Here is a 27,923-nt window from a genome sequence, read left to right as displayed (position 1 = left end):
ATAGTTCTTTTTGTTTGAAGAAGTTTTTTGTTGAAACTTTGAAAAAACTGGTTATGTTATATACCTCCCAGTCCACTTTTATCCTTAGGTGGTGACTTTGCTTTAAATTGTGAAGGTCTTTCAGTGACAGAGAAAAGCAGAAGTCACGATTTGTAAAAAATATTTTTCAAATGTGTGTGTTCTTTGTTTTCTTGCAGCTCCTGAGATATGGGGAAGCTGCTGTTATTATATATTACGGTAGTAATAAATGTGAGGATTTTAATGGTGGTTCTTGGTGGGGGAAGGGTTGCTCTGCCATCTATATTAAATCTGTTTTCTTAAATAATGTAATTTACCAAAACATAATTAAAAAAATTACTTTATGCAACTAACAGTCACGGGCTGAATTTATTCTCTTTGGCATATAGTGAAATAGTTTGTCTTTAGCACTATGAGATAATTGCACAGCTTTCAGAACAGTTCAATTATTTCCAGGATAATGGCATTGGAGATAGAGTTCACTTTCTTGAGAAAGCTCAACATTATCCTGCTTTCATGCAGTTATACAAAGAAAAGTTAATTTCAAGGCATCAAAATGAGCAATTCTAGACTGTTGGAATGTAGTTAATGAGGATAGAGTATATGAGATGAGTAGTGTTGGGAAAAACTTTTTACCTTTCTTCCAGATACCCTCCTCCTAATTCTTCGGATGAAACATTATCAGAAAAACATACAAAGGTATATTTTGCTCTTCTCTTTCCTTTTGGTATCACACTTCCATTTTAAAGATAAATTTTCATCTCAAGGGCAACTCTTAATGTGATTTATCTGCCTTCCAGATACTTGTGATTAAATGCAAGAAACCAAATGTGTTTATGCAGGAAGGGTGCTCAGTCCACATCTCATTCAAGCAAAAGGACTGCTGCTGTCATCAGTGGGCTTCAGATTCAGCTTTATCTGTGGGAGGAATATCTGTGTTTTATTTATGACTCTGTTTGCTTAGGTTTTGTGTTCTTGACATAAGTAATTTTTACAGCACGCTAAAAATAATAAGAAATACTTTCACGTATAAGAAGACAGTATGTGGGATTATATAGGCATAGCCTTGGGTGCAGGGTTTCTGAAAACGAGTTCAAACAATATGTATTTAGGCAAGTTAAAGATATCACAGAATCCTTTCAAATCAAAACTCACTGCAATCCTTCAGAATTTTCTGCTCTGTTTGAGGATGGCTTTGAAGCCAGTTTTGCTAACTGTCCATGATAACTGTCTGTGATATATTCGATGTCAGCTCTAGAGCTACCTGCTGTGGTGGGGTGGGGCTTTGGGGTGTGGTGTGAACCTGTTGTATGTCTTACATAATAGAGCAGACTGGTGTGTAGTAAGCCTTTGCCTGAGACAAGATGGGTTCCGGGTTGCTCTGCCTGTCTCACCTTCTCCATGTGTCCTCCTCTCTGCCCTTAAATTTACGTTGTAAGGCCCTCCCTTCAAAGGAACCTATTGCCCAACACAGGGGCTGATGCAGCTGTACTATGCTCAAGTCTGTCTTGTGAGGACAAAATGGATATTGAGAGACAGTCTTCAGATTCCTTCTAAGGCCAGAAGGCTGAGATTTGAAGCAGACCTAAAATTATCCAAAAACCTGTATTGATTACTTCCCCATTAAATAAATAGCATAATTCTACAAAACCTGTAAGAGTAATGATGAAACAACAAACTTTCAAATCTGTAGAGATTAGTAATTTTGCTTATTGTCTGTCAGTCTTTTTAGAAATTTGAGCAAATTGAAAACCAAAGCCTCTTTGCCACATGCTGTTTCTTGGTGGATGTCTGGGGTGATAAGTGTCAATACTGTCTTCGACATTCTTACTTACAATGTCTCTTGGCCCCAACCCATATGAACCTATGAAAGAAAATGGAAATCAAACTAGTTTAACTTCAGGGAAAAATTCAAGTCTCCTATATTTGGTGTGGTTATTTCATTTGTTAGTAGACTTTTTTTGACAAGCACACAACAAAAAATATTTGGCTCAAACGTGTGTGATTTTGCTGTAATCCCATGGTTTATCTGAGTAGCCTTGTATTGCAAAAAATAAAATAGAAGGGACTCATGATCTTTTCCTTCAGGGTTGATATGATTTTGTTGGTCACTTCTTTGGTCAGCATTTCATTTCTTATTGCGTATACTTCTGACTCTGAACTTTCACGAAGACATAGTAGCAGGATAGCATGACATGGAATCTTCAGGTGTCTGTAGAAATGTAACACATGCATGCATTTGAACATTGTTTGCCATTACATTGCCTTTTTTATTTAAATTGTTCAATCTGGTTACTTCTCCAGCAGAAACATCAGACCTGGAAAAGAAAACTGAAGTCTCAGGCAGAAGCCTTTGCTCATTACCGCCAGACACACACAGCAAATGAACGTCGGCGACGCAATGAAATGAGAGGTCTCTTTGACAAGTTGAAGAGAGTTCTGGGGTTGCAGAATCTTCCCAAGGTCTCCAAATGCTACATTCTCAAGCAGGTAAGTATTCTGAAGCTTAAGTGAGGAAGAGAATCATTTAATCTGAACAGAGTAATTATGCTAGTATGAACTCATCGAGTCCCCGTGAATAGAGAACTTCTGTCACCTCTACAGGGCTCTAGAATAAAACAATATCTGAAAGAATCTGTATTCCTAAAAGCTTAGTCTTGATGACACAGACACATGTTTTAGATTAGCCCTCCCCTTGTATTCCTTGTGAATAATGGATGGTTAAGTCTTAATTCCTTAATGGTTTACTATGTACATCAGGAAATTTTGAAACCCATTGAAGGCTTACTTTTTTAATGCTGCAGAAGATAGTGTTCCATTAGGTATCATATTGACACTAAAAACTTAATTGTAAAGTTGTAAACAACAGGAAACAAAAGTATAATCTAAAGATATATATAATTGTGCTTATCATCTGTAACTAGAAACTGTGGGATTAAAGTCGGGATTTTTTCTTAAAAATTGTTGAACTTTGGAGGAGGGACAAATAAGATGTTTATCACTCTTCAGCCTGCATTTAGAGAAAACTGGCATTCCATACTTCACGCTTTCTCTGAGTCCTGTGTTTTTGGGATTACAAAAATGTCTAAATAAATTCTGTAAAGGTTTCTGGGAAGGAAAATTATTTTATTATTTTTTGTGTCACTGGCTTATAAATCAGTTGCCTCATACTTTTCTAGGCCTTTGAAGAAATCCAAGGACTGACAGATCAGGCAGATAAGTTTATTGCACAGAAGAGCTTATTGACACGCAGACGTGATTGTCTGATTCGAAAAGTATCCACGCTTTCAGGTGAGACTGGTTTTGGATACAAACTAGCTGTAATAATGAAAGAAAAGGCTTTTAGGAGTGGGAATGGGTGGAGTAATCTGTAGATCCAGGTATGTCATTAGTTCACATAAAATTTAGACTCACTGCAAAACAAAGATGTGCTAAGCCCTGACTCAGTGATAGGCTCTTCATGCTGACAAGAACTGCTTTTGTTTTCCATCATGCCCAAAGGAAGCGTAGAATTATCTTTGTGCTTCAAGCCATGAGCTTGGGTTCCTTTGGAAGGGTGGGAGTGACAAGTGATGGTGTGACTTAGTCAGTTCCTGGAGTTCCTGCTCGGTCCTTCACACTTGTACACAGCTGTCTTTGGTCAGTACCAAAACTTCTGATTCCTTTCATAGCTTTGCAAATAATACTGCTTTTCCAAGAACCAGTGCTGGCACCTCTGTCCATAGAACAAAACTACAGTAGAGTCTTAGCTGCTGCTCATCCAGGCATTTCAAGCCAAAACCATGTTGTACTTACTGTGTCTTTCTGTCTCATTTGGAGGTGTAGGAATGCTGTGACACATATTCAACCAGTGCCAAAATGTGTGAACAAACAAAACGTTATTCCTGTAATCTTTTTATAGTCTGGGAACATAAACAGGAGAATACCTGTGAAGTAGAAATGAAGGATACTTAAATATAGTGTATTTATCTGAACCAGTTCATATATATTTGAGGTACTTGACTTAAAAAAAAAAAAAAAAAGTGTTTTAGGGAAGTCTAGTAATACAGAAATGTATGAGAGGCCTTTTGGGCAAGAATGAAAGCAAATAACTTCACAAAGTAGTTATCAGATCTTTTGCATTCCTAGTGAAGAACCTCAAAGTTGATGAGGAAAGTCCTCTCTCAGGAGAGTTAGTTAAATATAGACATAAATACTAAGCTGAAAAGAAGCTAGTATAGTTACTTCAACTTTGGTCATATTAAACTGTATGCATCTGCATAAAACAAATACAAAATTTGTGTGTTTGTCCAAGGTTAGAATTTTCATGGCAAGGGTAAACTGTACGTGTATTTAAATAACAGGGTCCATTAGTCCAAGAAATTTCATTCTAGGTAAAGGTAACATTTTATCCGGTAGTCGTACATTCATCATTAGAGAAATGGGAGGATTTTTCATAGCTATGGGTGTTTTCAAATACTACTTGTTCAGCAAGAGTCTGCACTTGTCCAGGCTGATTTCTGCTTATTAAAGTGACAGATAAATTCTGAAATGTATTGATGTTTCTGAAGGAAAAAACTATACTGGAATAAATAGGTAATTGCTTCCCTCTGATACTAAATGTGCTATTTACTTGATGGGGATGGTGGTTATCTGTTATAGTAATTGTATGGTGTCAATGGATTTTTAAGTCTGTCTTCGGTGGTTTAGTTTTGGAAAAAGTTTGAAGATAGGCTGACTCTGTGATAATTTTTCTGTAGGAAAGACAGAGGAGGTTGTCCTGAAGAAACTGGAATATATTTATGCCAAACAAAAAGCAATAGAAGCACAAAAAAAAAAGAAAGAACCCGAGCCAGAGAAATCTGCTGCAACCTCAACTGCTAGTACACAGCAAGAAGGATCCTCTGCTCCCCACAGAGAGCCGACCCAGATAACAATGACAAATAGAAGAGGCAAGCCATTGATACTTGCCAGAAGAGGAGTCCGTGCCACAGGTGGGCTAAAAGGAATGCATGTTTTGCAGAAGAGGGAGATGGACATTGAAGCAACACCCCCTGGGAGGACAGAATGCCAGGTGGCTTGTGCAGGCAGCTTCACTCTTGAAACAGACTTGTGTATAGAACCAGGAAGTGTCTATGTGATAGGTGTGGAAACCATTTGTGTTCAGTAAGGATGAGACCGACACTACTGAGATCTTCAGATGAACGTGACTTTATAGTTTCAGCATGATGGGAAGTAAATTCTTATTAAGTTGTCCTTTGGTCTCTGAGGGTATCACTGCAATCTGGGAGTAATTTTTGAGAGTCAAAGGTGGTACTTTTTCTGCTGACTCAAAACTTTAAGTTCAACTCCCAGAATGCTGGAGTTGCTAGAATTGATTCAGTTTTTAAAACCTCACTCCTCAAACAAGCTAGCTCTTGAGGTGGTGGAAACTTGCTCTTAAATTAAATGACAGAGTTGTCAGACACTTGAGAATTTTTTTGGAGCTGAGAATTGGTGGAGAAGTGTTCAGCATTTATGGAGACCTTCACACCATAAATGTAGGAAGGAACAAAAGAAAACAGAAATCCAAACTTTTGTGGTAGTACCACTGTAATACTCTGTGGAGATCTGGTGATGTTTCTTGTTTTGGAAATATTAAGTAGACCTTACTTGAAGTATTCTTGGGCTTTTATAAACAACTGGTTATTCTGGTTTACCAAGCTTAATGTTTGTCCAGTCCTGGGGAAGTTTGGCATCAAAATTGAGATGTGATGAGAGAACTTCCTTGCTTTCTTTGGACCGAACCAAGTCCCCTTTGTAATTTCAGCCAGACTGCTCTGATATTTGATCTGGATGTCGGTCTGGAGAGTTAGGATTGTTACACTACATGAAGAGATAGTATAAACTGTCTCTAGCTGTGTAGATGCAGTTCCTGGAGCCTGCATAGCTTCTATAGCAGCTTTTATTCTGGGCTTTGTAAACCTTCTAGCTGGAGCTGCTTCCACAACTGTACTTAATGCTGGATCGCAGGATGCTGTTTGCCATCAAGGGTGCTATGCCAGAATAAATTGGTGTTTTGCGTACTTCCTTTTTTACAGAGGACTCCTCAGCCTCTCTTACCCTAACTGCTGCAAGTGTAGTGATGACTCCACAGGGGCAGGTGCTTACACTGAAGAGCCCCCTGGTCCCAGGACAGGTAGCAGCTGTTCCTTCCACTCTATTGCAAGCTGAGTTAAAGCCTCGAGCTGTCGGTACTACCATGACAGCACAGCCAGGTATGATCATGTGAGAACATGTTAATGAATATCAGTATAATGCTGTTCATGGATGTGCATAGCAGTTTACAAAATAATGTGTTACTTAATTTTTGCTTTAATTTTTTGGATTTTTTTTACAACTTAACTGACTGAGGTGCAGCCTGGCTCTTATAAGAGAGATTTGATGAAATTATTTCAAACTATCAATTTATCAACAGGTAAGTAAAACACGTTAAATTTTTGCAGTTCACAAATTAGGTAAACGTAGGGAAGAATTCCTAATCGCATAACCAGTCTGTATTTCTATTTTTACTACTTTAAGATGTTATTATAATAAGTAAAGCCTTATAATAAGTAAAGTCTTGCCTAGAAGTGTACGGCTCTTATTTTCCAGGCTTAACTGAGTATCTGAAAGGCTCTTATTTCCACCTCACCCCCCTTCCCCTTTTCTTGCATAAGGTATTACTTCTGTGATGATTCAACTGCCGGGATCAACAGTTCCTGTCCAAGTAAAAGGAATCCTTACTAACTCTACCATTCCCATTACACTGTCAACCGTTGCTGGAAATCCAGTGCCCTCAACAGCAGTATCAGCTACGGTGCCCCATTCAGGTAAACTCTTTGTTTTCATGGATCTCTGTGCTTGCATGCAGGGTAGATTATCCTTGCAAAACTGAAGGTAAATTGTTTTCTCACTAGGAAGTAATGATAAGTATTATTGTCTGGGTATTCAAAGAAAATCACTATTAAATGTTTTGAACCATTTAGAGGGACCTCTAGGGGATTATAGGTGAGAGCTTTTTAACTTTCCTTCACCTCCCTGAGCTTCCTTGCCCTCAGCAAAGTCAGAATAAGTGGAGACTGAAATGCATCCCTAGTGTAATGCATCCTCCTGGGGAAGGTGCAGTGCAGAGTGGTGGTATGGCTGCTGAAAATCTTTGCCTATCCAGGCTCTTACTCTGGCATAACCCCTTCCCATACCTTGCCAGCTCTGCTGCCTGTGGGATAGCTGTTTTTCAAGACCCCATACTGGTAGTGGATCTAGGCATGGGAAGGTTCCTGCCAGCAGTGTGCTGCTTGCTGTCTGTTGTGTTTAAATCAAGCCACCTACTTTCTGCTTGACTGTAGTCATTTGGTCACAATGAAAAAGGAAAGTTCATTTCAGATTTGGGGCTGGGAAAAATCTGAGTGCTAATAACACTGCTTGGAGGCAGAAAATAAGTAATTGTTTAGTCCCTGAAATTCCTCTGTAGTGCACAAAATCAGTACTGCAAGATGTGAGCATAAAAGCAAAGCATGAACAAACAGTAAGAGGGAAGATTGTCGTTCTCTTTTCCTTGTGCATCACCATCAGAACTTTAACCATTACAGTTAGTTGTGTTGTGCCAGGCTGCTGAAGGACAGGACTGGGCAGGAAGTGCTGTGGAGCTTGGTCTTGTTCTACAAGTTGAAAATTAAGTTATTGCTGTGTTAAAGCGTCACTTGACCAAACCTGTGTAATCAGTTTAAATTGTGAATAGCAGTTTACTTGAGGACAACCTGAAAGTAGGCAAATTATATTTAACTAGGAATGACCTTGCAGTTAACATGTATCCTGATGGATGCTGCTTTTTGTGGTTTTGCAGAAAGCGAAGATTCATTCATGATGCCAAAGATTGTTAATGTAACATCACTGGCTGCTGAGGCAAGCATGAATCTAAACCTGAACCGAAACAAAAATTCTAATATGACAGCAGCTGCAGGTACTCCAGCTTCTGAGAAATCTTTGGCTGTAGCACCTCTTGAAACTAGGAAGAGTGATAGCATCCTTTCAGAAGAAACAGTCAAACCATGTCCAGGAGACAGTGGTGGAGATGGAAGAAATGCCACAGGTCCTTCAAAAGTTTTCTTTGAAAATAAAGATGGCCTTCCACAACTCCGGAACATACCACGTACAAAAGAACCTTCAGAGTCGTTCAGCAAAAAGCTCTGCATTGGTGAGTTTGTAGGAAGCCAAGCCAGGAGGAAAGACAGTGATCCTGGAGGAGAAAGACTAAAATCTAAAGAAATGCCATTCCGTAAGCTGCAGATCAAAGATTCCAGGATAGAAATGGAATTGAGGAAAGTAGCATCTGCAATGGAGGAAGCAGACCTGGATACAAGTGAGATACTGAGCAGCATTGAGGAAAGTGATGACACTGATGAAACCCTCACTTCGCTGCTCAATGAGATCGCCTTCCTCAATCAGCAGCTGAACGACGATGCTTCAGCTATGTCAGAACTGCCCACCACTCTCAACTCGGATTTCTCTCGTAAAGATACAGAGGCTCGTCGGGGAACAGCCAGTGATCTCTCTGCTGCAGATGGGTCTTCCTTCCAGTTTGGCCATTTGGAAGGCAGTTTTAAGGACCTTTCTGAAGTTCCAGAGGGTGGTGGCTCTTTAAGCCCTCTCTTGCTGCACCTGGAAGATGATGACCTTAGTGATGGGGACAAGATCTCCGGGGAGCCTTCAGCTGAAGCAGATGTCTTAAAGATAGTGATAGGTGCTGAAATGAAGAATCCACTTTCCAATCTCTCTGTAACCAGTGGTGGGAATGGCAAAACTGTAACAACCTTGTCAGATAGCACTAATGTGACTCCACCAGTTTTGCAGATGAAAGCTAATCCAGAAGCCAGTAATGCTGAAACTTCGTGGAGGCCCATGCCCAAGCTGGCACCACTGGGTTTAAAAGTGGCAAGTCTGCCAGTGGACTCAGAAGGGCAGAGTAATAAAGTGATGCCCTTATTGGCACCTGTAGTTGGAAAACTGGCACCTAGTGGGGTAAAAACTTCATTACCTGCAACTCTTCAAGAAGGACAGGATAACAAAGTGATGCCCACATTAGCACCTGTGGCTACGAAATTGAATACTGCTGGGATCTTGCCTTCAAATTCAGCAGGCAAATAAATGAAGAGGTTTTTTTATCAGAGACTGGAATGGAGATGTGGAGCAGTGTGAGCCAGTGTCATTGTTCAGCAGCCTCCATTGTCGGCAACACTTGTTTTCTGTAGGCATCAACACTCTGTTCATCTGAGGGGCAGGCCCCAAACTGAGAGATAAGTATTATGAAACTTCAGCATGTTGATGTATTTTTACCTCACTGTTTTATTCTGGGTGTTCTCCTTCCCTTTCTCAAAACAAATAAGATGATCTATAACCATTGCTGGGCACATGGTATCTTCACAAAATTGGATCCTTCACAGAAATAGTTTTTCAAAGGACTGAGAAACTGAGGCTGTTGAAAGAGATTTTTTTTCTCTCTCTAGGAGGGAGGCAGCTGACTTACTTGTTGGGGAAAAAAATCTGGATTACATGTTTTTGTACCGTGTAAATTATCTATGCAGAAATGGCATTGTTCACATTTGGTGATTTTGGTATTTGCAGAATATGATAAAGGTGCAGAAATCAGGTTGCAGTTACTCTCAAAGTTGTTAAGCGGAAAGGAAATCAGACTCTGCAGAGGGCTGAAGTGCAAAGAATTTTTTTCTTTGGTGCTAGATAGTTCTCTAGCAGATATTAGTTTTAGGAGCTTATGCACAGAAAATTTTAATAAATGTCTGTAACTCTCACTGCTTGGGGAAGAAAAATGTATTTCCCAGTGTAATTAGAAGTAGGACAGTATGTTAACTTTAATAAAACTGTCCTCACTTTCACCTCCTGCTCCCAGATGTCCTCCTTTGATGGACATCTGTAAGGAAAAATTACAGAGAGTTGAAAGAAAATGTGGACACCCCATTGCTACATCTTTAAATACAATGCTGAAGTAGCTTGAGTGTTTTGCCAGTTCCTGGTTTTTTTCCTTCTGTCATTTTTCAAGTTGTATGTGTTGGCTAGGAGTGTTGATACCAAGTGTTGCTTCAGAAAAATACAGAACACTTTCAGGACTGTTGTAGCCTAGCATAAGTGAGCAAGGTGTATATGTGAATGTATATATGAAAATATGTGTATAGCTTTTCAAACCTTTCATTTCTCTATGAATTCAGGAAAGGTACTCAGAGGTTTCTCACTGCATTTGCACAAGCTGTGTATAGCAAAAAAAGTCAACAAAAATGCTCATTACCAGGGAAATAGGGCAGTATTGAATCATGAGATGTATTTTTTATTCTTCTCTACCACTGCTTACTCAATAACCTGTAGATGCTCTTCACTGCTCAACTGTTGGATATGAAGGGCCTGCAGACTGTAAAGATATTTATATTTTTGTACACAATTTCTGTTTTCATAATTTTCTTGACAAATGAAGTTTTCAGCCTTGGAGAGAGGATTTGTTAATGAGTGTAAACACAATCTTTTCCTATCAGGTTTGTAAATATGGTGTGCTTGGGGGGCTTCTTAACTGCTCCAAAAAGGTAAAAAATGTTGCCATGAAAATTGAAAATTATACAGAATTTGATGGTGCATTTTGCTTTATGTTTAGGAACGTAATTCCATGTTGTTCCAGCAACAACAGCTGGGATCCCCCCCACCCTCCAAATGCCCCATCTTTGGTGATGCAGTAATACGGGAATTTCATCTTTCCAGCACTGAGGTTGCGCAGGTGTTGTGAGTGATGTTCTTCCACAGTTAGGGAGCAGTGTTTGTACTCAGAGCAAACATATGCCCTGTTCAATAAGCTGCATTTTCTGGATCCATGTCTACATTAGATCCATCAGGGAATACACATATCTTGGGTGTTTCCTTATCTTTTATTAGCTTATATAGGAGAGCTTATAGGAGAGAAGCCCTTCAAGCTCAATATGCATAAAGTTACTCCAGAGACTGCATAAAAAAGGTTCTTCACTTGGCCATTCTAAAGCAGTTACATACAACTCTCTGTTGCCCTTTGCGTATTTATTATTTAATGTTTGGTACAAGTCCTGTATTAGTGATTTGGAAAAGAGAATTTAGGTCATTATGAGAGTCCTGCAGGGTCTTACAGTTGCCACTGAATGCCTTAGGAAAGGGGATTTACATTCCCAGGAAGTACTTTGACATACATTGCTTATTATTAAGGAATTTTAACCTTATTTTAAACCAGTAGAAATCTGGAGTAACTAAAGTAGTTTACTAGCACTACATCAGACTTAAATGTTATTTATCTGGGACTCTGGTTCTGAGCATTTCCAATAGGCTGAAGTTGCTTATTTTTTTACTTGCGGCAGTTTGTTTTGCCAGTAGATTTTATTCCTCCTGTGTGAGAAACAGCATCCAGACCTGTGCTGTGATTCCTTTCAAATTCCTAATCACTGACCCCTCTTTCTGTACCTCACCCTTTTATGGTTCCAAATAGCTGATTTTAATTAGCACACAGAATTGTGTGCTTTCTCTGGGACAGAGAAGGCTGTAACTTACCATGATAATTGATCAAACATGATCTAAAATAAATGCTGTACTTTTGAGGATGTTCTGTTCATTATCACATAGTGTAAAATTCCTGGATGTATTTACTGCTTGGCATTGGGCACTAAGTAACTTTACTGCATTAAAAATGTACTGTGTAAAGGTGACAAATTTATTGCTTGGCATTGGGCACTAAGTAACTTTACTGCAATAAAAATGTACTGTGTAAAGGTGACAGCAAAAATTTTTGGCCCCTGAATGTGATTACTAAATTAACTAAGGAGAGCCCCCCAATTTGGCTGCAAAAGGTGGTAGTTGGTGCAGTTCCATGAAGGATCTATGAATGGGTTCTACCAGTCAACAAAGCATGTTCAAAATGCTCTCAGTTTTTGCTCATTTCACTGTCCCATGTGTTTTTTGCTATGAATATTTTGCTATGAATTTAAATGATGACTTTCTTTTGCTCTTCCCTTAAGCTCCCAAACCTTTTAAAAATTATATGTGCTATCATTTGTGGCAATAATCATAGAATATGGCACCTACTGAGAAGATTCTGGAATCAAGAGAACAAAGGAAACCCCTGCAAGGCGCACGCTCTCACTACACCAAGAGACCTGGAGATTTTCTTTGTTTTTTACACATCTGTAAATAGACTGGAATGTTTTTAAGAATATAATGAAATGTCAGATTTAGCTTTTTTCCTTTTATATATTAAAATATATCTTTCCCTTTTTTTTGCTTTTGAAAAATTGATATTTTTGTAGAAATCTAACAGTACAAGACACTTAACTGTATGTGAGGGAGAAAGTGTAAAACTAAAATAAACCAATCAAGGTCGACTAGAAACTGTCTTTGAAAATTTGTTACAGGGAGGGAGAGGGAGCAGAAATGATGCGGTGGCATGTGCTGCTGGTGACACCTGGCTCTGGAGCTGAGCAAGTGACACACACATGCTCTCAGGCAGAAGTTTTGGCAGCACAAACATCTGTGTTTTGGTTCAAATGATCAGACAGTTTGGAGGAGATTTCTCCCTTTAGTCTTGAGCAGTATGCAGGAAATATCATTGTTTGTAAGAAGAGATTTTGACTTGCTGAATTCAGAAAAGGAACTGAAGGGCTTTATTTTCACCAAGGTGCATCCTGAGCAGGAAGCCAAGGGGCTTAATATTTGATCATGGCATAAAAAGAAAAAAACCCCAACAGCTGAAAGATTAAATGCACATAAAAGCACTCTCCAGATGCCCTCCCTTAACCCCAAACTTGGATTTATCCTTTGTATCTGTTTCCTTTAGAGAAGTTCAATGCCAGAGCTGTCCTAATGGGAACAGGTCTGCAGATCTGCCTTCAAATGAAGTGTTAGAGGAGAGGCTTTGTAAGAAGAAATAGATAAAATGCTTGTAATGAGTCACTGTCTATTGCTTTTATGTCTGTTAAGTGGGAGATAACACACTTGGAAATGTGGTGGTTTTTTTTGTTTGGGGGGGGAGTGTTTTGAGTGTTTTTTTTATTTTGTGTTATGTAGTAAACATCTATAAATGAGCAAGTCACAGACCTGAGGTCTGAGGTACAGACCTGAGAAGAGATACTGCAGAATTTATTGTTTTTTAAAGAGGAAGATCAGATCTCACGGGAGAAAATGAATAAAAATAGGTGACAGAGTCAATGTATTTTTGAAAACTTCTGATGAAACCCTTCAGCAAGGCCTCATCCCACTACTCCTTATTTTAAGGAGTAAAGTTACATCTTGGAATAGAAAGGAATATAAGCATAAGGTACATCCAGTCAGGCTTGCAATGGAAAAAACTTTCCAATAGAGTCTCATGATCTGTGCTGGGGACCTTTGTTTTCCAGCATATTCATTGTGTTCTTGGAAATACAGATGATGGTACAAATAAGCTCCGTCGACTATGAAAAGTTACAGGGAGCTTTGCAGTAACTGATTCTAAAACCAGATTTAAGTCCATAAATGCAACCCAAAAATGTGCAGGACCAGTTTGTCCATAATTAGCAATGAATGGAATCTAAATTAATCACTGTTATTTGGGGTCATGGTAGTAGAGGAATTGTGATGCCATTTGTTATCACTTAAGCTTGGTGTCTGTTTGCCCTTTTAACTGCTGCTATAGACCAAGAAGGCATCATTACACCACTGTATACTTGGTTATTACTGTTAATTTGGATATTGTGTTGCCTCAGATGGCAACAACCCTTGTTGTCCGTCTTGTGTCTCTTGGGAGTTGGAGGCCCGTGACAGGTGAGAGCTCTTTTGGAGGTGTCCCCCTCTTCATTCTGAAACAGAATTCTACTCCTAGAAAGATTTAGAGTCTCCACTTATCTGAGAGTCTTTTCTGATGAAGATAAAAGCCTCAGTCTGTCCTCCTCACCAGCCACCTCGCAGGCTGCCAGCACAAACGTCCCGTACAGTATTTCAAGCAACTGGAAGGTCTTTTGCCCCAGGCTTCCAGTCCCACAGCTTCCAGCACATTCATCAGTGCAAGCACATCCTGTCACCAGTGAGGCCTCCAGGACCTATGGTTGTGTCAGTAATCCACTTGTGCATCCATCCAGCAGCCTGGGGTGTCTGACCTATGTTGGTGCAGGGATGCCCCTGCTGTCCCCTGTTTCGGTGGGGCTGCTCTTTAACAGCCCCTTGCTGGCAGCAGAGTTCCTGTGATTCAAAGCACAAGCAAAGAACTCTCCTTTCTTTAATGATTCCATAACTGGAACCACTTACCTGGTTCATCTGGCTCTTGTGAGAGTTTTCAGTTTTTGGTAGGACTGTCAGTGTACAGGACTCTAGTTCCTCAAGGTTACAGCTGTTGGCCCTGGTGAACACAGATGCTGGAAATCAAAGTGGAGGTGACATTTTAACCAGCTGTCCCTGCACACTTTGCTCCTCAGCTCTCAGCATGGGAGTAACAGCTGGCTGGACCAGGATCCCTGCCTGTGTGAGATGTGGATGTGAAGGGGCTGTGATCAGTGGGCAGCCATGCATATCTGGCCCCAGTCAAAACTATGTGGGTGTGAACAGGGATCAGTTTGTCCTCTGTCAGCTCAGGGGAGCAGGACAGAGGCTTTCCTGCCTGTTTTTACTTCCTTTCCTCTCTCTGGCTAGCCCAGGGCTCCCTGTAGTTCCCCCATGCAGCGCGGAGCGGTGCCCCTGGGAAGCGCCGCAGTGTGCTGTGCCTCATGGGCTGAAACCAGGCAATTAAAGAGCAGCTAAAAAAAGATACACAAACATAAGCTGTGTGCCATTTTTAGTGGCTTTCAGCAGCGATTAACTCCTTAGGCAACAGCTGTATGAAACAGCTTGCCTGGCTCTTCCCGGTTTGTCCCTCTGGACAAACCTCAGGCCTGCCGGGGCAGATCCACTCTCTGCCGAGCAGGGAGACGTGCGGAACTGCAGCTCTGCCCCGGCTTCTCCAGTGCACGGGGCTATATGGGCACAAAACTTTTAGGCGAGGTCTGTAGGCTGACGTGGGTCTGCAGAGCTTATGTTCACAATGAGCTCCAGTTCACAGCTGAGGCTCCTGAGCACTGCAAGGATATAAAACACTTTATGCTGCTGAGGTGCCACTGGACCTGGAAAATGGATTTTGGATCCCTGGACCTTGGGATCTAGTGGTCTTTCACGGTTACTAGACAAAAAATGTAAAATAACTCCAGCGTTATTACCAGTCATCTTGAAAAAAAAGGGGCCAGAGTTTGGTTTCTAAATTGTGCTGGATCCAATCTACAGAAAAAACTAAAAGGGAGGATAAATGCATGACACGAGCTCATTGGTTTATGGAATAGCACAATGTGTTTTCAGCCTATGCGGATGGGATGACTGATGACCCTTCCCCTGGACCTTCTGCAGTGCAAAAATATGAGCAAGACTTGTTTGATTTGTAGCTACTTGACTGTTCTGTTTAACAAGAAGCCCATTAATTAGCAGGACAGTAAGAGCTTTACAGGTGTTTTTAGAACAGCACACTGCTGTTCCACTGAAGGACTGAGAATGGCTGTTGCAGCAGCACGTGCTGCTGTAGCCTCCAGTTCAATGCCTGGCCAGGATTTCCTGCAGCAGTAGGAGGAGAAGGGTGGCTCTGTGCTGTAGCTGATGGGGTAGTTTGGCAGAAGCAACTGGGGAAGCTGCTGCCAGCTCTTGCACCACACATCCCTCGCTGCCTCCACGGTAGCCTATGTGCCAGACCCCCTTGCAGGAGCTGCACAAGCTGCTCTCGGCCTGAGGGTCAGGTGCTCTTCTTTCTCCCCTTCTTCCATCAGTCCTTCTACCTGCTCAGGCCTGGACCTCTGAGCCCCATCCTCTGTGTAAAGAGAAGGGGCTCAGACCCTGCTGCTTCCCACATTGCACCCTGGCTTGCCATCACACACACACACCCCCCCGGGCTCCTCAAAGCCCAGGCTTGTGGCTACACTCGCCTTCTGACACTAAGACAACTGCTAAGCACATACTGAGTTTTCTTTTCTTCTGAGAGCAAGACTGGGGCAGTCTCCCAGTGTGACAGGGCTACAGCAGAGCCCTGTTAGTCCTGGTAAGTGGAGATATAGTTATCCAGTAAGCTGCAAACAGCGTTTCCATAGCAATGACTCCTATGTATTCTCTATCCAGTTATACCCTGGTTTCTTTCAGGAGCTGCCTAGTATGCCTTATCCTGCAGCAGCCAGCAAATGCACATCTCTCCACCCCCGTTTGCATCTGCACAATCAGAGGTCACCTGAGCAGCAGTGTCATGCCCTCTTCTCCCTTCTGCTTCCATCTGGCTTGCTCTGCCCTCTGTATGGCTGAGGACTTGCCAGCTGTACTCTTTTATTCACACAACATCTTCCACCCTAAGGTGTTTTAAAACAGCAGTAAAATTTTTGAAGGGATCCTGGAATTCCTTACTGAGTTGCTTTTCTTCTGAAGGAAAAAGCCCAGTGGAGAGCAGGTGTCTGGTTTCTTTTGGTATAAATGAAGCCCAGAGCTGTTTGGGTAAACAGCAGCTAAAGGTGCCTCTTCCTGCAGGAGCTGCTTGTTGCTTGGCATGGATGAAGCTGTGCTGTCCTTGGCCATGAGCCCTTGGCCCCCACCCCTTCCCCATGGGGGCACAGCTCTTGGTTAGACACCTTTGTCTGTCCCTACCTAAGCACTGAGCTTTGAAAAGATATGAGCTAATGCTGTGCCTTATTTCTGAGACATACTGGACCTGGACTTTACTATAAAACATTATGTAACTGAAGTAGAACATGATTTGATCAACCATTAGTGTCCCTTTGGGGCCTGGCTGGAGCCATGTTTTGTATGCTCAGCCTTGGAAAGACAGCAGGGCCTGGACAAGGATCCCCCCATCAAGTCAGCCTGTGTGGGAGCAGGACGCAGGGGTGGATGGGAGGCTGGTGGGAGCCCCCGCAGCACAAGCCCCTTGGATGCAGGGGGAGGGCAGCTGTTGGCTTGGCTGAAGTTCACTGGGTTTGGGCTATGTGGGAGGTGGTGGTGGGGCCCACTGACCCCCACTAGGTCCTCTCTGACATGGGGACAGGTTATGGGACTGGATAAATTCAGATGGGCCAAGCTTCAGCAGACTTAAAACACATGTGAACATTTCCACATAGGAGATGGATAACACAGTAGTAGGATTTTCCTGTTCTGGTTATCTTGATACCTTTTTTAATGATGTAGATCTGATGTGATCGTGTTTTAACTTGCATTAAAGTGGCTGGCTGCAAAAGCATGACAAAAAAAGGAAGTGCTGGCAAATCTTTTGCTGTAATAATGATTAACTTCTGCTCCCCAACCAGTGCTCTCACTTCTAGATTACAATGACTCTTTGGTTTTAAGAAATGGCTCAAGCAGACTTGCAGCTCATGACCGCTTTTGCAAAGCTTTGAATTTGTTTCCTCAGCTTTTGAATGTCCATGGCAAAAAAAATCTCACCCTACAAATGTTTTGTGGTTCTGATATATGGGGCAATCAACTTGAACCAGGAAGCTTAGTCTTCAGGAAGAAATTTTAATAAACAGCTCCCACCAGGCAAGCTGAACTGATGGCAGCCACAGTGGGAATTGTTACTACTGTGCTCCAGTGTAGACAAGGCCTCATTGTCTGGCTTTGTCGGGGAAAATGTCCGGTTTCATAAACTTTGCTGAGCAAGGGAGAAAATAATTATATTGCAGATCAGCTTACAAGGGGCACATTCACGTTTGAAAGAAAACCTGATTTTCATAGGGTGAAGAAGAGAAGCATGACTGCCAAAGGGAAAAGCCAGCAGCTTTGGTGACCTATTAAAATTGCACCGAGTCAGAAGTTATTCCTGGCTGCAGGTGGGTCCCAAGGGGCTGGATCCTTGACTCTGGCTGAGAGGCAGGCAGTGCAAATGGAAAGCATGTGGGAAACCAAGCAGTCCTCTGCCTCTGGAGCTGTTCTGCGTGCTGCCGGCACCCAGGCATGGCAGAAAGCAAAGCCCCTGCTGCGGCTGGACAGGGAGCCCTTGCTGCAGCTGCATCGTCTCGGGCCCTGACGCCCTCATGCCTCCCAAGATCCCCAACGGACATTTGCTGGGGCAGAAGCTGTGGTGGCAGAGTCATGCATCCCCATCCTCTGCCTGCCGACTCAGGAGCCCGCAGAGTCTTTGGAGCCGGTCAGTGTAGTGCCGTGTGCCTCCCGTCCCGGCACTGCTCGCCGGAGGGGTGATGTCGTGTCACAGGAGCGCCACTGCCTCGAACTTGCCTGTTTTCAGCTCCCAGTTACTGCAGTTGAGATTTCATTTGCAGTATTTGAGCAAAACATTGGAATCATTTTGCTTCATGTGCTTTTACTTAGGAAGACCACAGGGCAAATGGTGAAGGAGTACGTTTTACATCCCTGGGCTGGCTGTGGTGAGCCACAAGCAGCCAGCCTGGGCTGCTGACTGGCTGCCTCCCACCAGCACTGGGAGTATTTGCTGAAGCCATTTTGGTTGTCTCCCCAAGGGGGAGGATGTAATTGTCTTCTTTTTACAAGATTGCATGTAATTTTTTCATCTCTATCTTAGAAAAAAACCCTGAAACTAAGCAGAAAGGAACTGTGAGACAAGCTGACAACCTATTAATTCTTCCATTAGATTGAAAGAAATCTTGAGTAAATCTTGGATTTTTTGCCAGCATTTCTCTCAAGGAAGCGTGCACTCTCCTCTTTGTGGGAAGCTGCAACACCAGCATAAACCCAGTTTGTTGTCATGGCAATGTCAGTAGTTGCCTTCTCTGTATGCCAAATCATAGGCGCTCAGAAGATCATAGGAAAATTTAGGTGGGAAGGGACCTCTGGAGATCTGTAGTCCACTCTCCTGCCCAGGCATGGTCATTAATGATATCAAACCAGGCTGATAAGGTCTTTCTCCATCCAGGACTTAAAAACCTCAAGGGATGGAGATGGTGCCTCCTCCCTGGGCAACACTTCTAGGCTGTTATTACCAGCCTTCTAGCCTTCCTAATTCCATAATTCTGAAAAGAATACTTGAGTTTCCTGTGTCTTTGATGTTTATTCACTGTGTTTTCTATTTTTCACCACTATGAGAGTATCCAGAAGAGGAATTTCACTTCCACTTTGATTTCTTTCTCTGACTGCAGTGCAAGCTGCACCTTGCTTCATTGCTTATGAACATGCTAGCTCAGGCCACACCGCTATCTAGCATTCTCTTATCTGCTGAGGTTTTTGATGACATGGTGATAAGCTTATCACCATGATGTCTGAAGAGTTTCTCCTGTGAGCTTAAGACCTGGTTATACTTTTATATATCTCTCTCAGTCAGTCATTTCGCCCGATGACTAATGGACTGTGTTTCCTTGTACATGGCGTTTGTTTTCAGCCCACGTTGGCATTGCTTTAGGAAAGCATCCCTAGTCAGACCAGTATCTGCACATTAGCAATGGGAACAAACGTATCCATCCATACAATTAAAATCTGTGCTTGACTGCTCTTCGGATACAGGTACAAGCACACAAATGTTACCATTAATCTCCATCCTTCCTATTTGTTGTCATCTATGTAAAGTGCGCTGGACTAAAGAAAGGAGAGAACACGTGTGTTTGTGTGTGTCCTTGTCCTGAAGGGCACTCACTTGCCAATTCTCTTTTAACTGGATTGTTTTGTGAGTTTTGTGTTTCACTCTTCTGCTGGTATCATATTTAGTATACCATGTCCTGCCCAAGGACCAACTGCTGTCCAAGGTTTGTCTGGTTTAATTGAATTATGGTTGCCATGGGTAGTGGAAAGGTCAGATTTCATTCTGCATGGTGAATTCTGCAAGCCAAGGTATGTTACAGAGGAAGGGGGAAACCTGGCTCTCAAAGTCTGTGTCAAGGAGCCAGGGGTTGAAGAGACAGGGATTTTAAAAAAGGGGTGTATGGTAGTTTGTAGCCTTACATCTCAAGGAAATGGCATTGGGGTTATGTACCAAATTTAGGCTTGTTGGAAAACCCCAGCTCCACAACCAAGTGCTACAACTCTTTTTGTGCCTATCTCCATGCCATCTCCTGCTTGGTGGACAGAGTCTCCTCTGGGACAGAAATGTGCTTCGCCTCTTGACACTTCCCAAATGCCTCTCAGAGAGTCTCTCTAGGGAACCAAGCACAAGCAAAGGGACTGGTATCAACTGCACACTTCTAGGTAGGGCTGGGCAGGATACTGGCAATGGGTCAGGAAAAACACAAATAGATGCAGTGCCAGCATTTCTGTTATTGGGTTTCCAAACAACATGACATTAGTTTGCATTTCATCCCTTGGGCCTCCCTTCAGCATCTCTGGAGTGCGAGGATGGAGCTTGGCACCCAGGGATGCCACAGTGCTAAGCTCTCCTTTACCTGCCCTGTAACAACCCCTGGGGACTTAGCACTGACCTCTGTAGCAATCTGACACACAGACCCCGATGCAGCCCTGTCTGCAAAGGGGGGCATAGAGATGGACACCCCAGTGGGAAGCAGCAAAACATCTCTATGGGAGGGTCTGGGACACAGCAGGAAGTTTTGGAAAAAACTCTCTTGCAAAGTTTTGTTTTGATGTTTGCTTTTGACTTTTAAGGATGTAAAAGACAAAAAGCAGTGCAAGGAAAGGCAACATTAATGAGATGTCACCCTCTAGGCAGGACTTCATGAGAAGAAATGGGGAAATTGAGGCAAACTCAGCGGCAAAACTGGCCAGCTGAGTGTTGCCCAACAACATAAGAGAGAGAGTGTGATAACTTGCATGCTCTGATGCATTTGATTTTCCAGCATTCATACTTCAGACCTCATGACAGGAGAGGAAAATTAGAACATCATAAAAGTGGTAAGTGCGATTGTGGGAGACATGGCGAGCAGCTGCAAAAACTGATACAAATGGGTGGATTTCATGGCTTGTGATATAATGCTTTGACATCACTTGTCGTCAGAGAGACTCACGTATTTGCTTGCTCACTCACAGTTTTGCTCTAGTTCTTTAATTTTGCTAACAGTAGTAATAATAAAAGGCATCTGTGGACGCCAGACAGCTGTACAACACCATCAAGCTGTAAGATCTGTCATGCTGTCTTTTTCTCAGAGCAAACCCCAAAGCTGGCTGAGTTCTGGTCTACACTGTCAGCTTGCTGAGGGTCATCAAGAATAAGGCTAACTCCAGCCAGGGCACTGCCTGCTCTGGGTTTGCAGAAGATATTCATGCCACAGTGTTCTTATTAATTACTGCTCTCTGGAAACATAAGGCATGGGATGAAGGAGAATGAAACAAACAGGCTTATTTAGGTCAATTACAAAAGTACGGGCTAATTGCAAACAAACTGGTAAAACAGGAGCAGTAGGGGTCAGAGGAAAACAATGTCAACAGTGACCTACATATTCCTGGGGAGTGGGGTAGGATAGGCAGCAGGCTATGGGGAACGCACAGCTCAGCACCAGACTGGTTTGCATACATCTGTCCTTTCAGGTCCCTGGGCCAGAGACAGCCTGTGCCCGAACGCTGTCTGTGCAGTCCACGCAGAACTGGCCTAAACACATAAGAACACTCAGGGAGGCATCAGCTGAGTGGTGCAGTGGCACTGTTCCCATGTGATGTTTAGCCCCACAGAAAGCTGCAAGACCTCTTCCTTGAGCCTCAGGGCAGACCTCGAAAATAACAGCTCTCTGCTTTCCATTGCAGAATAGTCCTGGAGTGTAGATGGTATAGTTTGTATGCTCTTGGTTATGCTGCCGGAGGGAAGACAAGTGAAGGACAATCCGTTGCTTAGCCACATGCTGGACAACCTATCTCGTGATCTATTTTGATCCTTTTCTGAAGGAGTTCTCCCTAACCTAGGCTGGCCCAACATAACATAGCCCAACCCAACCTTTCTACTGGAAGCAGGCCCGTGGGTGACCTTAGAGGAGTCAAGCAGCAGCTTTCAGCCTCTGCTCAGTGTGCCCTTGCAAGTACTTTTAAGACATTTGTGAAAAGCAGCTGTTCTTAACTACCTTTCACCAACCCCTTAAACCCACTACCAACAGGTTGAAGTGTGTAGGTGTCTGCATCCCCACTCACTGCAAAATGTTTATGGGCCCAAAACTGGGAAAAGTATAAAGTGACTGCTCTGAGAGAGACCTTTATCATTCTTCTCAGAGTTCAATGGTAATTTCATCCTGTGCTTGGTATCTCCAAAGAGCAGTAATTAGGGAGAACAATGGAACACAAATAACTCCTACAAAAGGGAACAAGGATTTGGCATCCCTTATTTAAGTACCAGCTCAGTCAAATGCTTTCCTATCATGTGGTTTTCAGCTCTGGACTCCCCTTGCAAGCAGGATCCTCTGTATTCAACCTCTGTGTGCCTGCCAGCCCTGGCACCTGGCCAGTCGATGCGAGACAGCCCTCTCCTATCTGAATGGCTCTGCTCTTGTCTCTACCCACATCTAAGGTCCTAGCTAACTGCTCCCTAAAAATGACAGAGCTCATGCAAGACTGCAGTTCCACTGTGGGCTTTTGAGACTGTCAAACCATTTGGTCTTGCATGTAAATGGGGCCAGACTCTGCTGGAACCTAAGCTTAAAGAAACTCCCATGGATTAACCTGGGCAACATGTCATGGCTTATCTGACCAGCCAAAGCTGTGATGGTGGGGAGTTCACCATTCCCAAGCAGCGTCCAGACTGAGTTTGCCTCAGTACTTGCTGTATATCCCCCCTCACAGCCTCCACGTAGCCAGCAGGAAGCACAACATGCTTACATTCAGCACTACTGCGTGGTATTCTGATCACCTGCCACTGAAAAATGGACAACAAAGACAGGTCCTGATTTGGGTGAGAATTTGACGGGGTTGTAACACCTCTTACCTCCCTCCACAAGCTGGTTAATGCACATATGTGTGGGCCAGGCCATAGCCAGTGATAGGATAGCTGTTCACACATCGTAGTTGAGAAGCTGGAACAGAAGTAGTGGGACTTGTGGCATTGCCCCTAGGGAGCCGCTGGCCCCTGCAGTGCCCTGACAAGCTTGTCTGCCCCTGCAGCATCCAGTTGTTGGTGAGGCTCTCGCCAGGACCATTCACCACACATGCTGCTGAGGTGTTGTGGGAAGTCCAACACCCATTCCTCCAGGTTCCAATCAGCAGGCCCAGATTTTCTTTTTATCAGTCACATCTGCCACCTGACAGCAGGCTTGGAAACATACCTCATTGCACATCGGATGCACACGTGCCTCGGGTATCAGGTGAGTCAGAACACAGCCTTGGTTTGACAGCTGAATGGAAACTTGCGTGTACTTTGCTAATTATGTTAAAAATAGTTTTAAATGAGGGCATGGTTTTTGTTGATCCCTTGAAATGCAGGAGTGAGATGTAAGTGGACTAGTTCACCTGTTAAAATACCAGAGTCAAAATTTAAATGGATTTGTAATTTTTTCCTTCAGTTTACGGCACATTCTGCTAATTTAGAAAAAAAAAAGTGAGTGTAGCTGTGCCTAGGATTTCCAAGAACATCTGTGCACCTTTTGTCTTATTACAGAAACTATCCATCCCTGGTGGATACAAGGATTTTCTAAGAAGTAACTTCCTATCCTCAGCTGGACTTTCTATACTACACATTTTGTTTGTTCTCTCCATGGTTCCTTTTTATCAGCACAATTTCCTGGCAGCCAGCTGAATGGCATTCATATATGTATATTTTTCTTTTTTTAAAGCACAGCTGTGTAAGCGTATTCTCCCTGGATGCATTATGAACTATAGATGTCTACCTGACTTTTCCATGGGAACATATGAAGAAAAGGTCCTGTGTAACTGCTGGCTGGAATCTAAGCATTTCAAGTCAGGTACCAGGACCCTGATAAAGAGACCCAGGCTACAGTCGGAAACACTTTCCAGAAACTCATTCTGCTTATCCCTTGTAGCTGTGGCAATAAATGAGAGAGAGGAAGAGACAAAGCTCACTGCAGGAAAACAAGTCGACAAAAGCAACTAACTCTGTTTTGGTTTCATCACCTGACATGCTGTACATTGAACTTTGGAGAGCTTGGCTATCTGAAGCACAAGTGCATTTTGCCAGGGCAGACTCATATCTAATTAAGAGGTAATAATGAAATTATTATTAAGCTCACAGTCATTTTCATAGTTGGACAAAAATTAAATGTAAAACGCCCTCTATATACTGCATGGTAGCTGCTTTTCTTACCCTCTACCTGTCTAGTTTCTCATGTAGTTATTTTTATTCTAGACTAGACCAAAGCTGTTAATCTTTCCTCCTCCACCCTTTTTCCACATCTGAGTGCCTGCTGTTCACTATTCTAACAAGTCAACAGGTGGAAAAAGGCATAATGACCCTGCTGAATCAACATCCTGTGAGGCTAGTCCTGTGAGGCTTAGGATAGTCATTATCCTAACTGGAAAGCAGCATCAAAGTCCTCCGGAGTTATGGGGTAGGCAACTCTTACAGAACATTCTTACTGAATGCTCTTCTTTCAAGAGTTTCAAAGCTTGTGGGAAAAATGTGTTATTTGCTCTGTGCTTGGCCTGAAAGCTGCTCAGGAACGTAGCAATGAGGATGTGGAGCAAAATATCTGTCCCCACTATACTTGCAGACACATGTGAAGCAAGCTCAGCCCACACTCTAAGCTGTGTGGAATCTATGAATCTGCATGAGAGTGATGCTGAACCCTGACTAACTCACCTGGTTTCTGAGCTGGCCTCAATTGCTCTTGCTGGCTGCCACAACTTCCAGTTTGGAGCTCCCTCTAGTACCAAGAGAACAGGTCAGCTCCAGCATATTGATTGACTGAAAAAAATGAAATCCTTTCTCAGATGTTTCTCTGACTAAGAAAACAATTTTAAACAGGCAAAAACCAAGTTGATCAACCAACCACCCAAGGGCACAGCTGCAGTGTTGTATCAACACATTGGGGTTTCAGAGGCACAGAGCAGCACTTGCTGCCCCTGTCACACAGTACTTGGGCAACACTCAGATGATCCAGTGACAGGACTACATCTGCACATCAGTGTGGCTGTCTGGAGAGACACATCATGCTCCCTGCCTGGCCACAGGTAGTGAGAAGAGCTTTGTGTGTAAGGAGAACAAGTTCAAGGAAAGGTTTAATATCACACTGAGAAGACTCACGTATCACTTCTGCTCCATTGCTTTGTGTCTTCTTTTATCATGATATTTTTAACTAGGAAAATCATTTTGTTTAAAATCACTTCTAAGATGTTCCTTTTACTTGGAGCCCTACAGGAACATTACAGAACTATTGCAAGATGGTATTTCTTAGAAAAGCACAGAGGATTTCTGCAACAGAGAAAAAACATTTTCAGATATTTCATTACCTAATACTTAAATATATGGCATTTAATTTACTAAGACATCTGTTCTCTCTCATTATTTAAGGCATCCATCAGAAGACTACTTTAAGAACACATCATTCAAAACCAAATGCTGGAAATACCAAAGAAAAATGATATAATTTATTCATGGGACATTGTCCTTTCTGTCAAGGAAGAATTCATGACCTCTAGAGTGAAGCTGAAAGTCCTATTGCCTTTGCTTATCATTAACTGACCTCCGTCCAGGTGCTGCCCTGTGGAGATGGGCCCTACAGGAACAAGCCTTGTTCTGAAGTAAAGGCAATCTATGGCAACAGTGAGGAGGCAATAGTGGCACAACAAAGGAACAGCAGCAATCGGTGGGGTGGGTGAGCGCACAGAGAAGCACATGCCCCAGTGCAAGCCACATGTGGGAACCTTTAATGAGCTTCAACAGAAGCAGCAGTGAATGACTGGCCAGCAGATTAGCAGCTTGACTGCTGCCATGGGAGAGCTTATTTTGGACACCATGAGCAAGAGCAACATCGGGAGGCATGTCATGGAGCAGCAGGTTTACTGATTGTTTCTAGACATGTCACTGGATGAAAAGTAGTTTCTCCATTTCAAGTGGTTTGGTATTTATTGGAGGATAGGACTGGCAGAACAGAAGCTGTGCAGATGGGTTAGCATCATCTACTCTAGTTTCACCCAAGATAAGGCTCTAGTAGTGGTTAAGTCAGTGTAAGGGTTTTTCAGTTTTCATAAATTTGATATTACAATTGTAAAATTTGGCCCTTCTGATGATGAAATAGGCGTGTGGTAAGACTTGTACTGCAATACCTAGAGGAAGCTGGTGATTCCTGCCTGTTTCCCTTTCGTATTATTGAGATCAAAGAAAAAAAGAGCAGGTCTTTGTATTAATAAAACTATACAAAAAGTTTCTTTAAAAATCACTGGTAAGATCTTTCTCTTTAGGACAAACTGAAGAAACTGTGACATTTCAGCCCACTTTAAAAATAACTAGAAAGATAGTATGCTTTAGTCTGAAAATCGGAAACATCCGTTCCCTGTCCAAGTTCCTTTTCACTGAATTTAGAAGTCCAATGATGTTTCAGAGTTAGCCTGTCTCTTCAGTCACTTCACAGACACAAAGAATTGTAATCACAAATCACATAATGCTGTGCTCAGCTTTCAACAAAAGAGGAACAATTCTAGTTGCATTTAAACAGTTTCTCCCAAGCATACATATCAGCTGTCCCTTGTTTTCAAAGACATCCCTCAGTTCTTTCTCAAATGTATGCATGTTTCTCCCAGATGTGATGACTCTGATGTTTTACTGTTGAACAGCATAAATTTAAGAACTATCATATACATTTCTTTTTCCCCTGTGCAGTGCCAGGTCCCAGTCCTGTACAGGCTGGTGCACATTTTCAACTCCATGTCCACTGTGAGTAATTCCACACACTAGAATTTTGTTTGTTTGTTCAGTTTTGTTTGTTTGTTTGTTTTTGGGGTTTTGTTTGTTTGTGTTTTGTGTTGTTGTTTGTTTCTTTTTTTCTCCAGCAGCTCTGGTTTCCTTCATTAATTTTTCCTCACCCTTAGCAACAAGGCACTGTTATTGAGCAATAGGACAATAGGGTTGGTAGGAATAGACAATATTCACATTTTCTGAAATAATCTTTTACTTATGCACCACCTCTTGGGTTGCAGGCCACGTCTGGGGCTGAAAGTTAAGATACCTAAATGATTCCACGATTCTACACTTTTATTCCTAGCTCCATGGACTTCAATTTCTTTTATTTTTAAAACAATTGCAACATTACAACTCTTGCAATTTTATTGTAAATCTCACAAAATTTGATATCTTTTGGAAAGCCACAGTTCCTGGAACCTTGTGATTTTTGACGCAGCAACAAGCATGGATTTCTCTATGGCATGTGTGTATCAAAACAAAAGCCTATCAAAGGTTAGAAACGGACATTTTAAATTCACTTCCTGCACTGTTACTGTGACATGACTGGAGCTGATAGAGATTAGAATGATGTCCTGTTATGCCTTTGGGTGTTTTTATCTATATATGCAGGTTCCTGACCAGTTGAACCTTAAGATCTTAGTGCTGCTAAGCCCTTGTTCCTGCTCAGAACCCCACTTGGAATGCAAACAACCTTTTCCTGAAATTCAGGCAGTGCAGGTTCACACAGGCACAAGCTGTGATGGTGGCAGTGTGCCGGCCACATTGGGGAAGACCATATTCCATGCAGATTGCCTGCCATGGTAAATCTGTGCCTGAACTTCAGCAAATTTTCATGGACTGTATATTTTGAAGGATCATCTCCAATTGCTATGAATACTCTGGGTTTGAATTAGTGACTGAAGATGGGGCAGTCACCAAAGATGGGAAAGGGAGAAGAGTACCCACAGAAGGAAATAGGGAGGACAGAGGACAGGTTGCAATAAAGGGCAGAGCACATTAAGGAAGAGGGAGCTAGCAGGACTTTTCTATCCTGAGAAATTCTGGTTTCCTTTCTGCCCTTTAGGGCTTTGATGTGACCAGTGTGGACACGCACAGTCTCTTTGAACTCAGAGACAGCACTATATCC

At 42.5% G+C, this 27,923-nt stretch overlaps 1 protein-coding gene across 8 annotated transcripts in view; it reads left to right on the top strand.

Annotated features, from left to right (window-relative positions):
• Positions 1-12,420, top strand: part of MGA (MGA, MAX dimerization protein) — a 63,911-nt gene extending 51,491 nt beyond the window's left edge. For 6 of the 8 annotated variants that reach the window (XM_027641778.1, XM_027641784.1, XM_027641780.1 and 3 more), the window contains 7 exons: positions 666-717; positions 2,323-2,508; positions 3,198-3,309; positions 4,758-4,991; positions 6,078-6,254; positions 6,696-6,848; positions 7,862-12,420. In XM_027641778.1, the coding sequence (XP_027497579.1) occupies positions 666-717; positions 2,323-2,508; positions 3,198-3,309; positions 4,758-4,991; positions 6,078-6,254; positions 6,696-6,848; positions 7,862-9,162 (2,215 nt within the window). In that variant the 3' untranslated portion in view covers positions 9,163-12,420. The remainder of the gene's footprint in view (positions 1-665; positions 718-2,322; positions 2,509-3,197; positions 3,310-4,757; positions 4,992-6,077; positions 6,255-6,695; positions 6,849-7,861) is intronic. The other 2 variants (XM_027641781.1, XM_027641782.1) reach the window with 2 other exon arrangements.
• Positions 12,421-27,923: the final 15,503 nt, after the last annotated feature.

This window comes from Corapipo altera, unplaced genomic scaffold (genome assembly GCF_003945725.1).
Source record: "Corapipo altera isolate COAL_440 unplaced genomic scaffold, ASM394572v1 23b, whole genome shotgun sequence".
Classification (NCBI taxonomy): domain Eukaryota; kingdom Metazoa; phylum Chordata; class Aves; order Passeriformes; family Pipridae; genus Corapipo; species Corapipo altera.
The sequence above is the reverse complement of the archived record's forward strand: the minus strand, read 5'-3'. Positions and strand labels throughout refer to the sequence as shown.